Genomic DNA, 14,541 nt, shown 5'->3' with positions numbered 1-14,541 from the left:
TGGAGTCATTCTCCTTATAGATAATTGTTTTCTGTGTTGGGTGTATTTCCACGAAATGCTTTGAAGTGCTTACAATGTAGTACATAGTCTGCACATCAAAATCCTTACTTAGTAGTTAATAATAAGAAAGTCAGTGTTACAGAAAAGGCTGCATGAATGCTCCCCCTTCATTTTCCTGAGCACAATTTACTGCGTCCCCCTCCCTTTTTATCACTAATCTATTGATTTATTGTTTTTTCATGGTGCACATCAGTCCGCAGTGACTATCACGAATATCTTCAGACCTTTGTGAGGAAATTCACCCATTTTAACTTCCAGGTTGATCGTCCTGGCGGTGATCTATGGCGTGGTTGGGAGTCGAGATGGCGCGGGAGCCGAGTGTTGGTCTGAGTTACGCGAGCATGTGGTGGGATACTTGGTCATCCTGTCCGGATGCGTCGTGGTCGAGTTCTGCATTGCCCATGTGGCCATGCGGGGCACCATCCTCGACCCTACCCCAAGAGCATCCATGCAGTACCTTCTTTATGTCAGACTATGTGAGTATCTTTATCATCATTATTGTTATTATTGCTAATGTTGATGTCGTTACCAGGAAGAATGCGGACATATTTTGATTTGGTAAATTCGTATTGAAACATTGAGATTTAATTTTATTTTTGGAAAATTTCTTGTAAACACGGTGATTGAATTACGTTTAGGTTCCAATTAAATTTTTGTTAAAAGTAAGTGTTGTGGTTTGAGAACGGGTAAAGTGGTTTTTAATTACTTGTATAAAATAGCAATCTTGAGAGAAACATCAAACAAACCATCTAGATCCACTTGTGTTGCAGAAAACTGGCCATGTGACCGACGACATTACTGCGTGGAGGTTTATTTTTTACAATAAGGTGTTATAAACCGGCTAATGAAATTTATAAATTAATTTGTATGAAGCTTATGCTTCTTTTCTTTCTTATGATTGTTTCTAGTTCCTACAAACGTATTTCGCTAAACCAATATCTAATATTTTAGCGCATGAGACATTTTTATGTAATATTCATGAAATAGAAACTACTTTTGTAAATGTGCCAGTTGAGTGAGTGACAAGTATATTAGATTCACCTTCCTGCCCCATTAGGTCACTGTAAAAAGGCGCAGAAAAAAATGAGTGTTTTGTCCTCATGCATACACAAATTAGATATATATAGGTCTAATATTAGGCGACTCTTTCATTCTTTTATTATGTATTTATAACATCTCAATACATTTTCCTGGTTTGTGCTTATCGTCCATGCATGGCATTTGTGTTCATTCTTGTGTCTCTTTTTATTTTACCTTTGTGTCTCCCCTTTCCAATTAATTCAAACCCTTTTGCGTTCTTTCTTTCATTCCTTTGCTCTCGTATTTCGGGTCTTCTCTCTTCATTTAATTCCTCTTGGCCCATTGTGGCTCGCTGTTCATTTTCATCTGGTTCTATTGTTCTAGACTCCCACACTCGATGGACACTGATGTTCTTTTAATACATGCTCTCTCTCTCTCTCTCTCTCTCTCTCTCTCTCTCTCTCTCTCTCTCTCTCTCTCTCTCTCTCTCTCTCTCGTGATATGCATCCATTATTCTATTTCAGAGTTCTTTTAGCAAATAATTGCTCTCACATTGCAAAACTTTTGACTCCCAGGGGTATTTAAGTAGATTTATTGCCAGTCTGTAGTCGATTAACATATCAGGGAAGTTTGAAGAGTTCCCACATATCCTTCCCCCATCGGGTACCCGGCCCCTTCCCTTCCCTGCTTTCACTTGAATAATAGTAATGAAGTTCTAGTTTTTTAAAAGAAATACCAAACGGAGTCGTGAGCTTATGTTTAGTCATTATGACAGTGTGAAACAGGATTTAATAGCAGTAAGACGCTCAAAGTCAGTTGAAAGGAAGAAATAAGTCAATCATTTTATTTCTGCCCCTTTATTGAAAACAAATAGGCATGTCTCGTTTTATTTTCCTACAAATGGGTCTGTCGCTTTCTTCTCTCTTTTTCCCTTTTTAGACAATTTCATCCGACCCATTCGGTCCCCTTCTGAATTCAGTTTCCTCTTTTTTCTCTTTTACTTATACTCGAGCCCTTGCTTTAGCATATTGTGGTTTGTGTACCGTAACATTTCATCCTACTCTGATATTGTATGTAGATGATTTATTTGTGTATACACACATACACGCACACACACATATATATATAAATACATATATACAGGGTGTTTCGAAATTAGAGGGCCCCCCCTCTACAGCATAAACTAAAATTGATATGTACAAAAACAAAAGTAATTCAGAACAGGTATTTATTTAAGTTTCTCTCTGAGTATTTAATATTTTGTGTGGCCTCCATCTGCCTGTACCACAGCCTGCATTCTTGAGGGGTATGATTTCAGCAAATCGCAAAAAAGCTGAGACTCAAACTCCATTTCCCTGAGCACTTCGGTCACCTCTCTTCGCAGGTTGTCGAGGATTGGTATACCATCATAGTTCACTGTGCGCACTTCAACACAATCCTTTAAGATACTACCAATGTTTTCACACAAATTAAGGTCAGGGGAGCTGCCTGGAAATTCACTTGACGAGAAGAAATCGATACCACTGTTTCGAAGCAGCTCCTGCGTCGGAAGAGCCTTGAATAATGGTGCCTTATCATGCAAAAATGTGACTTCAACAGATAACACATTTTCAGGATCTTTGAGGAAAGGAAATACTCCACCAGTAAGCACAGTTTCTCTGAAGTATTCGCCATTCCATGACTGTCCTTTTTCTTTGATGATCCACATTAACCGTTTGGCTGTGAAACAGAGAAAAATTCCCAAACATTCAGGAAATTTCACAACTTGGCGATAGTGCACGTCATTGCTGATATCATCCAACTTTGCAGCCCAAATGATGTCATTTTTATGATTTGGCTTCCTGACTGTGTAAATGAAGAATTCATCTGATGCGGCAACATGGAGAAAGTCAGCTTCATCCCAATCTTTAAGAAATGAACCACAAAACCATGCACGGTCTTCTCTCTGTTGCTGAGTGATGTTGGGCTTGCTGATAACATGAGATGGCTTGATACCAGATTTTTTCAACTCACGGTATACAGCACTATAACTTCTCTTCTTTCCCCTTTTTGTTTCTAGTTCAAGCACCAATTTACGTAAAGACTTTCTTGGTCTGTCCACTGCCTCAGCTATGATGTCTTTTGACTCCAGAGAAAGGACTTCAGGACTTCCAAGATTCTCACTGTTTTCGCGATGGCAGTCATAGGGATTTTTGTTCCAGTTTCTTTTAACAAAGGATTCATTTCTTTTAATGTATTTAGCTATCCAGGAACATGGAATGAAGGATGCACCAGCATCCCTGGCCTCTCTGAAGGTTATAGCCCGGATTCAGTCAATCCATCTGATTTCCTGTATCTAACTCCGTCACTCAGTCTGAAAATACAAGAAATATAAAATGAAAAATAGCTTGATAGAAACTTAAAATAATGTACTTGGAGATAGGCTATAGCAGAAAACTTCATAACTTTCCATTTGTTCTGTGGAGGAGGGGGGACACTAATTTTGAAACACCCATATATATACAGATATATACGGGACGACGAAATTATTATCAACTAAAAAATTCCCCTTCGGTAACATATATAATATATATTATTTCCGATATATAGACTTTTTATCACATCACCGTGATCATATTAAAGGACGTTTGTAACGCTTACTGATTATATATATATATATATATATATATATATATATATATATTTATATATATATATATATATATATACTATATTGTCCGTATGGTATACATATACATACAAATATATATGTATGTATGCATATAAATATATATACTTATACTTATATACTTATATACTTATATACACACATATCATATAAATATATATATATATATATATATATATATATATATATATATATATATATATATATATATATATATATATACTATATGAATATATAAATATATATATACATATATATATATATGTATGTATGCATATATATACATATATATACACATACACACAAATATATATATATAATATATGTATATATATGTATATATATACATACATATATATATATATATATATATGTATGCATATACATATATATACATATATATACACACATACACACACAAATACATAGACAGAGAGAGAGATCATTATGTGTGAGATTTTAATTCATTGGAGAACACTTCGACCTCATGATGTCATCACAAAAATATTCTTCGTCTCAGTGACCTTGGAAGTGGTGTAAGTTATGTTGAGTGTTTATTAATCTGAAAGGGCAAGAATGCTTGTTAATCAGAATTCTCCAAGAGAAGAATATTTTCATTAGTTCCTTTGCTTTTCCCTGTTCATTCTCTGCCCTATTCATAAACCAGTAATATTATGAAAGTGATTAGAAGAGCAGCTCTCTCCATTCCGTACCTTCGGTGAACATTTCATGCTTTCCTCAAGCCAAATGCAAGGCAATCGTGAGAATGCAAACGCGATTAGGTTTGTTCACAAGCAACTTCAGAAAACTTGGGCATCTCTGAATTGTTGTTTTCCTCTGTTTTTCCATTGCAGGTTTTCTCACATTGGTCGTATTCTCGATGCTCTTACGACATGGCCATTAACGTTTTTATAATGGGAATGTCGTCATTTTTCCCTTAACTGGGGAAAGCGGAGTTTAGTTCGTTTGCTGTGAATTACACTAAGCTACTCTGCAGAGTTCAAGACCTCTTTTAAGTGGGTTTGGTAAAGCGTTATCAATTTTGGAAGACGACTATTATATAGGTGTAAACGAAAAATGTTCAAGCTTCATGAATGTTACATTTTTAAAGTATGTATTAGGAACGTTCATTTCGGAATGCAGACGAAACTTTATGAAGAAGAATTACAGTATATACTGTAGTTGAACTCAAATCTGATAAACTTCAGTTTTTCTCAGTAAAACTTTAGTACTTCGATGTACTGCATTTCTTCAACATAGTAACAGTCCAGGTGGTAGGTAAGATTTTTTACCGTAATGTCAATTTTCTATTTTGTTATGTCTGTATATTTCTGCTGTTCTTCTGTCTCTTCTCCCAAGATGGAGAGGTGAATCTCTCTCTCTCTCTTCTGTGGTGTGTGTGTTGGGAGGGGGGGAGTGTGACACCTTGCGTATCTTTTATATATGTGAGTATACAAACGTATGTATGTACACGCTATGGGATGTAAAATTCACCGAATTTTTAGTGAAAAAAAAGGTGTTTGAAAGTTAAGCTAACTTTCGACGAAAGTTTTAATTGACTTAAGCACCTTTGATATACTCTTTAACGAACTGTATTAGAAGTTTTTATTTCTTTGTTAATTCTACGTGTGTGAAAGTTATTTTCCAGCTTCATACGGTGGCTTCGCGTGATTAGTTGATGAGTTGTGAGTTTTATGTATTTTATTAATAAGTCTTATACGCTTTCAATACTTTGCCGAAGAAAATCAAATGAACTGGAAGGGAAACTTTATTCGTTTAGAAAAATACAAAGCCCGTTATTTTTTTAAAGAAATGTTGAAGTCTTCCTCTAGCAGAGAAAAAGGAAAGAAAGGCAACGCGATGCTTCATCACAAAACAGAATGGCCTTGAACTGGGTACGTGTGTTTTCTGTTCCCCGAAGATATTCCAGTAATTTTGGTCCGAACTGTAGCAAGTTGGGATGTGAATGGCACCGCCTTTGGCTCAAATTCTCACCCTCTTTTTCTTTTCCATTGAAGTAAATTCATTTTCAGACTTTCGAGAACATTCGTGCAATGGCATTAGGGCTTTTCTGTTTCTTTTGTTTGGCCGTTATTAGGGCAGTACATGCTGATATAATCGTTGAGTTGGCAGTAAAAGCAGGAAAAGTGGCATAAAAATTCGAATTGGTACATTCTACAAGTAAAATTTCGTGGCCACATAGAATTCGTACATGACAGCTATTTTTAAACAAAACCCTCATCTGGTTCTTAAGTTCGGCGTTTTAGCGCGTCAGAAATTGAGCGAGTCTTCCAATTTGGAATTTGGAATTTTTTTTTTTTTTTGAATGATTGAGATCATGGTATCACCAGTTATGTGATAAAAAAATTCTACAGTGCTTACGACATTGGTGTGATCTAATGATTTCAGTATCTTTTGGTTTAATGATTTCAGTATCCTTTGGTTTTTCTGTTTGGCTAATGGCAACTACAAAGAGAAGTGCAGCAGTAGCAATTGCACTTCAAGGTCTCTTCAAGTTGCGGGCACTTATGATCAGTCATCCCTAGTCAGATGAGCTCAGTGTTTCTGATTGCCATTAGTGTATTTCCCCACAAGTGTCGTGTCTCTGGGTCTTTACTTGCCAGTGAGTTGTTATTGCAACATTTATGCTCTAGCAGCATCTAATTTGAGTACCCCATGGCCAGATGTGACTGAATCCACATAATGTTCAGTTTTACAGGTGAAAGTAAGAAGTTTTAGTGGAATATAATCATCAACAAATCCTTCGTGAAAGTCGTAATTGTATAGTACATATGATACACATCCTCGTTGACCGAGGCTGAACATTAACCATTCCCGTGGTTCACGGTATTGATATGTTTTTTTATTTTTATTTTTATTTTTTTTGAAGCCACACTTAAAGACGATAATTAAGTTCCTGAAGAACATTTCTGTTACTTGAACATGGCCTAAATTCTTGGCACATCCAATTTTAATTTCATTCAAGAGTAAATGTTTGACTTGCATGTGAGGGCCAAGAAATTTATGCCCATTGAAGGTGAACCTCTTCTCCACTCTTATTTTTTATTATATTTTGCTACGTTTCTTGTCCTTGTGTTTTCTCTGTCATGCCTTTATGCATTCTGGTGTGGTTCTCTTTTACAGGGAGAGTGTGGTGGTTTAAAAATCTGGCAAGTTTCTCATAACTGAGGGCTTCCTTTGGATTCTGCTGACCATGACTGTATCTGCCCAGGTTCATTTTGTGGCCTTGGTTGACACCTGCAAACTCTGTAATGGTTTATGGTTTGTCCTTTTATCATCTTTTACCATTTGCTATGGATACAACTAGCTTAATGATTGATCTGTTGTGTAAACTGATGTTTAATCTATTGCCACTTATATCCCATGTAGTTCATGCGATCTGTACCCCATCTACATGACTGAAATTCGTGTTATTCTAGACGAGTCTTTCCCCTGGCGGCAGAACTTGTCAGTAAGGAAGCGTTGTCCAACTTTTGACAATAAATTGGACTGAATATGGGGTACTAACTTTCAGTTAGGTAACAATGAACACCACTGTTTAAAGAGAGGGTCCTATCACCGGTGTACCTTGTTAGTGCAGATATTCATTCTCTTATGATTTTCTCCAAGCTGAATCTATAGTTCTAGTGTTGTCATCCTTTGACGTCCAGATTGTCATGAATATGACTGAATGCCTTTGTGCATCATTGAACTGAATTTGAACATAGTTCCTCACACACAGAGACACCTTATATATTACAGCTCACTTGGTTTCTCCCTTAAACCAACATGGCCTGCCGGGATGAATCCATGGCTGTGCACTTGCAATTTCTAGGAGCCGTGGGTAAAGAGCTAGAATAGTAGCGATGATCTTAGGATCTGGTTGACTGTTTGAACAAAGATGCTGCCTTTTCTAATTACAACCCCTACACGTTGCAAAGGTTGTTTGACGTGAAGATCGATGTGTCAAATAGCGTATTTTCATATTTTCATAATTTAACGTTGGTACTGTATGAGCCATAGTAAAAATTCAAATGTTCTTTTTCTTGTCATAGAGTGAAATAAAATGTTATGAAGTGACATATAAATGATCCAGTATGACAACTGTATAGAAAGTTGGGAATTCAAATGAGAATTTCAAATGAGACACCGTCAGTTTTTCGAATAGGCCGCATTGGTTGAATTCTGAGCATTTTCCCTGAGCACATTTTTTCTTGAGCACTAAAACTTCATGAATGAGGCAAAAGCTATGTCAATCAGACAATTCAGACTGTTAGCTGTGTACATGACCCATGACGGTCATCCTGGAAAATGGTTGCTGTGCGGAACTGCAAGTGTCTCGTATTGCACAGGGATCTTCAGTAATCATTCACTGTCACTTCTTGCATCTATCTCCATTTGAACAGCGCAAGAAAAAAATCCCATCTGCTCCACTATATGTGCTGCTTCTATATATTTGAACTTCACTCGACTCGACAGTGTCAGTTTATTTTCATAATGTCAGAACATTAACCCAGATGCACTCTTCATTCATTTGGACTGTCCGATGTCAAAGGTATTGTTACGGAACATTTCAGTAACTATCAAATTTATTCGTGTTCTTTTTGAGATATCAGTGTTATATTGGAACCTTATGTTTCTGTATAGTTGGAAGTTATTAATTTAGTAACTTTTTTATTCATTTATATCTATTAAGTTACAATTTTCTTCTTATTCTTGATCAGTGATCAGTGGTTTCCAGATATTTCGGTAGAGGATCCTGAGACAAATGCGAGGGCGTTGTCTGACGATCATAGCTGGCGATATGATTCAGTTGTTTATTTTTCGAAATATCGTGAAATTCTTTTTATTTTAGGATTTTCCTGATTTTGACATGTTTCCCCTAGCTTCAATAAAGACTTACTTTCAAAATGAAATATACTGAGATAGGAAAACAAGTAACTTACATTTTCTTCGAAAATAAACTGCAAATAGCACTAGGATATCCTGATAAACTAAAAATACATGGCTTTCATATTTTGATATTCAGTAAAAAGAGTTGCAGCTTTTATACATTTGTCCTAAAATATCTTATTATAAGTTGCTTGACGTGTGTATGCAAGAGGAGGAAGTCAGTGCACACATCCTCATATATACACACATACACAAATTTATATATATATATATATATATATATATATATATATATATATATATATATATATATATATATATATATATATATATATATAAATGTGTGTGTATATATGTATGTGTATAAATGTGTGTATATGCATGTATGTATGCATGTATGCCCCACGGTATAAGTCCCAATAAGTGTACTAATTATTTTTTCTGCCCGAAACCAAGGTAGTCTGTTAGCAATGATCTTGACAAAATATTCGGAACTGCAGAATTACTTCAACAATGCCGTCATCTCTACTGGAATGGAAACACTTATATATATATATATATATATATATATATATATATATATATATATATATATATATATATATATATATATATATATATATATATATATATACCAACTTGGAAACACACTCTCACACACACACACACACACACATACAAATATATATATATATATATATATATATATATATATATATATATATATATATATATATATATATATATATATATATATATATATATATATATATATATATATATATATATATATATATATATATATATATATATATATCTCGTGTTAACACTCCCGATCCGGGAAGTCTTCCACGTTGAGGTTGGAAGGCCCTTACCCTTCTACCCCTTGACTGCAACCCACAGCATATCGAAAAGAGATTCTCCTTCGACTACAGATGGACATGCACACAAACATTAGTTTTTGAGCTGTTATTTTCAATTGAATTTTAGTATTTCACAGAGAATTTCCCTGTATTTTCTCCTTGCGTGAGAGAAACGTCGCTTATAGCTTAAAGTTACCCAATTAAAGTTTGCTGGTATTTTATGCTCATTAAATATGAAATACATTCTAAGATACTGAGATTTTAATTTTTACGGCCCACTGAGCTCTATGTTGATGGCCATATTTTGAACGTGGAATAGGATAATAACTTTTCAAGTTTTAACTGCGGCTATTTTTGCTGAATTTTTAAGAATCCCGCAACATATTGGTCTTCTTTTGATATATTCGATTTAACTTGCGAAGGATTGGCTTTTGTGAACATCTGTCAAAAATCGAACTTATTTATAAAGAGTCGTACATTTTCATTCTTGGCACTAGTGGAATTTCTGCTTGTGTATTCTGAATCGTGATCGAGCCATTTGGTTTTAGACCCAGGAAACTTTGAGCTCGAGTGTCCATAACATATAAATGACCTTTCCTCAGTTACTGTGTCAGTCATTAGTTTTCTCCTTGACCAGATTTTGTTAGCCAAAACACTCCTGATCTTTTATTCCACCAGTTAACTAAATAAAAATAAAAAAGCGACAGTGAGATTAACCTTTATTGTTGTTTCCCCAAATATTTTCCTGTTGGTTTACGTGAAAGCTTTTCTAAATATCCTTTCTGGAAAAAAATTGTTGAGAGGGATCACGTTTTTCACATAGTCCTTTGAGACTTTTCACAGGCTGACGGTAATATGCAAATATTAATATTCTTCACAGCACAATGTTTGTTTCCTGATTTAGAAACCATCTGGCTGATGTTGCAGAGAGCTGCATGATTTTGTTTCTTGAGATATCTGTAGCTTTTACCGATCGAATTTCATTGACTAGGTTTTCTTAAGGAGTTAAAGGACTTTCGTAATGTAAACATAAACGTTAATGTATTTCTTAATGTGACTCGTAACGTCACTCGCATATATGTGTATACAGGTATCCAACAACCTTATACCCGATAAACCCCATTGTAGATCGTGGGCATGAAACTAGAATTCTGCTTTGCCAAAGCCGCGAGGCACAAGAAGAATGTATGGCTACGAAAGATTAATGACTCCTTTGAATGGGATATTTTTGCGGGAGCATTCATCACAGAAACGTACTGAAAAGTAATCAAGCTACACAATGCCAGGCCTCGGATTTCCTCTGCTATTTTTGGGGAAAGTGTAAAAATGAGAGTGAACGATTATATCAGCACATAATACCATCCCTACGAGAATATAAGACTCTTTCCCTCTTGTGTGGTAGCTTCAGTTATGTGGTTAAATCATTTGAAAGAAATGCCGCCATAAATTTGACAATTTCTCTATCGGTTTTTTTTACTTGATCCATCCATAACAGATAAAAAAAGATTAATCGTCTCTTAGGCTGCGAGAAGACAACAGGTAATCTTCATAATTTTGGGCTTCTGTGTTATTCACTAAATGTTGTCGCCTCTGGCGAGGACCATTTACTTTCGGTTCTCTTCCGAAAAATATTTAACGTTTGTGCCAATCTGTCAAGTTCTCCTTTGCAGACAATTTCACGCAAGTTTGAGTTGAGCAATAAATGAAAACTTCTCTGTATAGATTGGAAGGCCTGAAATGTACAAGATTTCTAGATCACTTGATTTTTTAAAAAGAATTTTCGATAAACGTCAACATTAAGTATATCAACTTCGTCTTTAAGTTATTGTCTTGGGGAATTATTGTTGGTAGCTTTTTTCATCAGCGTTAATTTTTTACTTCGTCATTTACTTATCAAGTTTTGTTCGATATTACTTGTATCTTGAAATATTGGCTGTGTTATGAGTGAAGTTATTCTTTTCCATATTTCTTTGAAAACTCAGCTCAATTTCCAGCTGCATTATCAGGTCTTGATATAAGTGTATGCAGTTTTATTTGGTGTTCCATGGTCCACATCATCATCCCTCATGTGCGTTTGGTTTTTATGTGAGTAAATAGTCACGTTAGTCTATATTTTAAGTTTTCTTTTAATAAGTTGTAATCTGTCTCATGACTTCGATTAATGGTGAAGTTCTCATACACCACATACAGTATTTATTCGGTAGGTTTCCGTTAATACACTTGAAGTGCTGGAATTGCTTTTTATCTCAAATTGTTTAGCATTAGAAATTTTGAAACTCGGAAGTGACTGTTCTCTTCTAGTGTTGGTCGTCCAGTCCTAGATTAATTGTTTCTTGTACTAACTTTTAATTTTGTATAACTTATGCTCTTACATTTTCCATAAAAATAGTATTCTCAGCAGATAACTTGATGTTAGACAAATCTTGATGGTTGAATTCTGTAGATAAAATTATTTGCTTCATAAGAGAAAAGGGGTATTTATTGACTCAAATCCACGAAATTTTGGGTTTGTATGTCCATGCTTTTACTTTTCTTGACCAATGCTTACTTAGCAGTAACCAACATTGCTCTGCTGAAGTTGATAATGGTCGTCATCTTTGCATATATATATATATATATATATATATATATATATATATATATATATATATATATATATATATATATATATATATATATATATATATATATATATATTATATGCATATATATATACATATATATACATATATATATATTATTTATAGGTTTTTACTCTGACCTACTCACTTTATTTCTGTCTTAGGGATCCACTTCTAGGGTCTAGCTGATGGACAGGGGACTTACCATAACAATTATAGGTTCTGACTGCAATTGCTAGGTCAGGCAGAAGCCCATAAAGGAAAAAAGTTGGGCTGAAGTCCTAACTTCAACAAGGAATTGTTGCAGATAAACACTTGGGTTTACTTTAACTGGAATATATTTACATTAAACACTTGAATCAGGAGAATGGGGGAAATGATAGGCAGTAAAACAAGGTTCTGCCGAGTGGTCAAATATTACAGCAATTTTAAAATACTGAAAATCTAGGGGTTTAATTCTCTTGAAAGGGACACTGTAGATTTGTTTGCAGTGGCAAGGCCACGGCAAGGAGCACAAGACAAGCAGTCGTTTCCACAGCTAACAACACTTCCTGCAATTGAGAATGCGAGCTGTTACGTAGGGAAATATAGTGATTTCAGGCGAATCGAGTTTTGCACATATGGTGCCAAGAAAACTCAAGTCTCTTTGCGAGATGCGTACGTAAAAATTACACACTGTACTAACTAAGTCAGGTGTTTGTGAGAAATTGCACTTAAGAAAAGGATACGTGACTGTTAAAAGAACCTCGAATCAGGGCTTTACCTTAGACGGAGCGATGGAAGGCCTCACCGAATTTTACCAGGAATGGAGGAACGATTTTACAGGGACTGCGCTGGTAAGTGACTTGGGGGTTGCCGAAGGTGGCCATGAGGGATAAGCTCAAGGAGGAGCTGACAAGGGGCAAGTGCGTAAGTCTGCCACCAAGAGGGTTTCTGAGAGCGAGGCTGCTGGCGTCCCGTTTTTTATGACCTTGGCGGATTATTTTTCCTCTCCTCTCAGATGGCACTCGGAGTGCTGGCATCTGCCCTCGGGGGTCAAGATGGCGGCCCAGTCGCATGTGTCGTGACCTCCATATTCTGTGTCAAGGCCTCTTGGGAGCCTTCCATCTAGGTGACCTCTGGCAACCACATGTTTGCTGGTAACCATGGGGGACTCAACTTTTGTCCCGGGCTTCATCCCAAAGCTGGTTCGTCCGTCAGGCAGGGTATTCGTCTCCATTCGCCTTCACCTGAAAGAAGGTTTTTCAAAGCAGTCACCAGGTCTAGGAAAGATTAAAGAGATTTACCAAAAGGGGAAGCATGCAGAGAATTTAAGAAGGGGCTGGTTTTCTCACGCCCTTCCTCAGTTAGTTATCAGTATGATCAATACTATATTTTATGATATATAAGACAGTTTGGAGGTTTGAGTTGGCTTACTAAGAGGTCTCCCTCGTTACAACACACACACACACACACACACACACACACGGGTTCCCTTACGGTTGTGCAAGGCTTCACCTCCCGCTGATTCTTGTGTCAATATTAATCAGTCACATTTAGCAGCAAGAATTAATTCGCCTGGTAAAGGCTCCACAATAATTCCCAGAATACCCGTTTTATTTTATTCTCTCTCTCTCTCTCTCTCTCTCTCTCTCTCTCTCTCTCTCTCTCTCTCTCTCTCTCTCTCTCTCTCTCTCTATAGAAACCTCTAAAAGATGTCTTCAGAGACTGAGTTTCTTATCACAATAGACTATGGTCTCACACTATTTCATACTGGGAAAAAGAGGAATATCACAATATTAGTGATCACAAGTTTACACTTGAACTCAGTAGTAGGTCAGGTGCGAATGGATGAAAGGCAAGTACTTTCAGTGATAACACTACGGTTCCCCAATTCACAATTTATTCAATAAATCAACAATACACATATAAATGAACACAGAAGAATACAAGAAACGGCAACAAAATGACACTCTAGATTAAAAGGTAAATGTAAAGGAGAAGGCCTCACGAAGATATCCTTTATTAATATAATTTTTTTGGCTAAATAATGTAAAAAACTATTATATAATGCCGAACAGGTGACATAATCTTATAAAATTACGGAGATAATAAGAAATTGCCGTCATTTGTCAATGTTTTAACGTATATCCTGAGTGGCTGATACTAAACATGGCGGAAGTTCCAAGGGGCGCCGTGTTTAATACCAGCCCCTCAGGGCTGAAAGTAAAAATATAGACAAAAGACTGCAAATTTCTCATTATCTTGGTAAATTTCTCTTATCTCACCTGTACTGCATTATTTACAACATTTTTTGTACATTGCTTAGTCGAAAAATTATATATAAAAAAATATATTTGTGCGTCTGTGTCCTTTACATTTACCGATTAAAATATAAATAAAGATTCAGAAGTAAATATTCAACCGCCAGGAAAGG

The 14,541-nt window shown here is 35.8% G+C and overlaps 1 protein-coding gene across 1 annotated transcript in view; it reads left to right on the top strand.

The window, feature by feature from the left end:
* Positions 1-335: 335 nt before the first annotated feature.
* Positions 336-14,541, top strand: part of LOC136833467 (diacylglycerol lipase-alpha-like) — a 213,395-nt gene continuing 199,189 nt past the window's right edge. Inside the window, 1 exon segment of the mRNA XM_067095662.1 lies at positions 336-536. Coding sequence (XP_066951763.1) covers positions 470-536 — 67 coding nt within the window. The 5' untranslated portion in view covers positions 336-469.

Source organism: Macrobrachium rosenbergii, chromosome 51, assembly GCF_040412425.1.
Source record: "Macrobrachium rosenbergii isolate ZJJX-2024 chromosome 51, ASM4041242v1, whole genome shotgun sequence".
Taxonomy (NCBI): domain Eukaryota; kingdom Metazoa; phylum Arthropoda; class Malacostraca; order Decapoda; family Palaemonidae; genus Macrobrachium; species Macrobrachium rosenbergii.
Note: the sequence above shows the minus strand (reverse complement) of the source record. Positions and strands in the feature narration are given on the sequence as shown.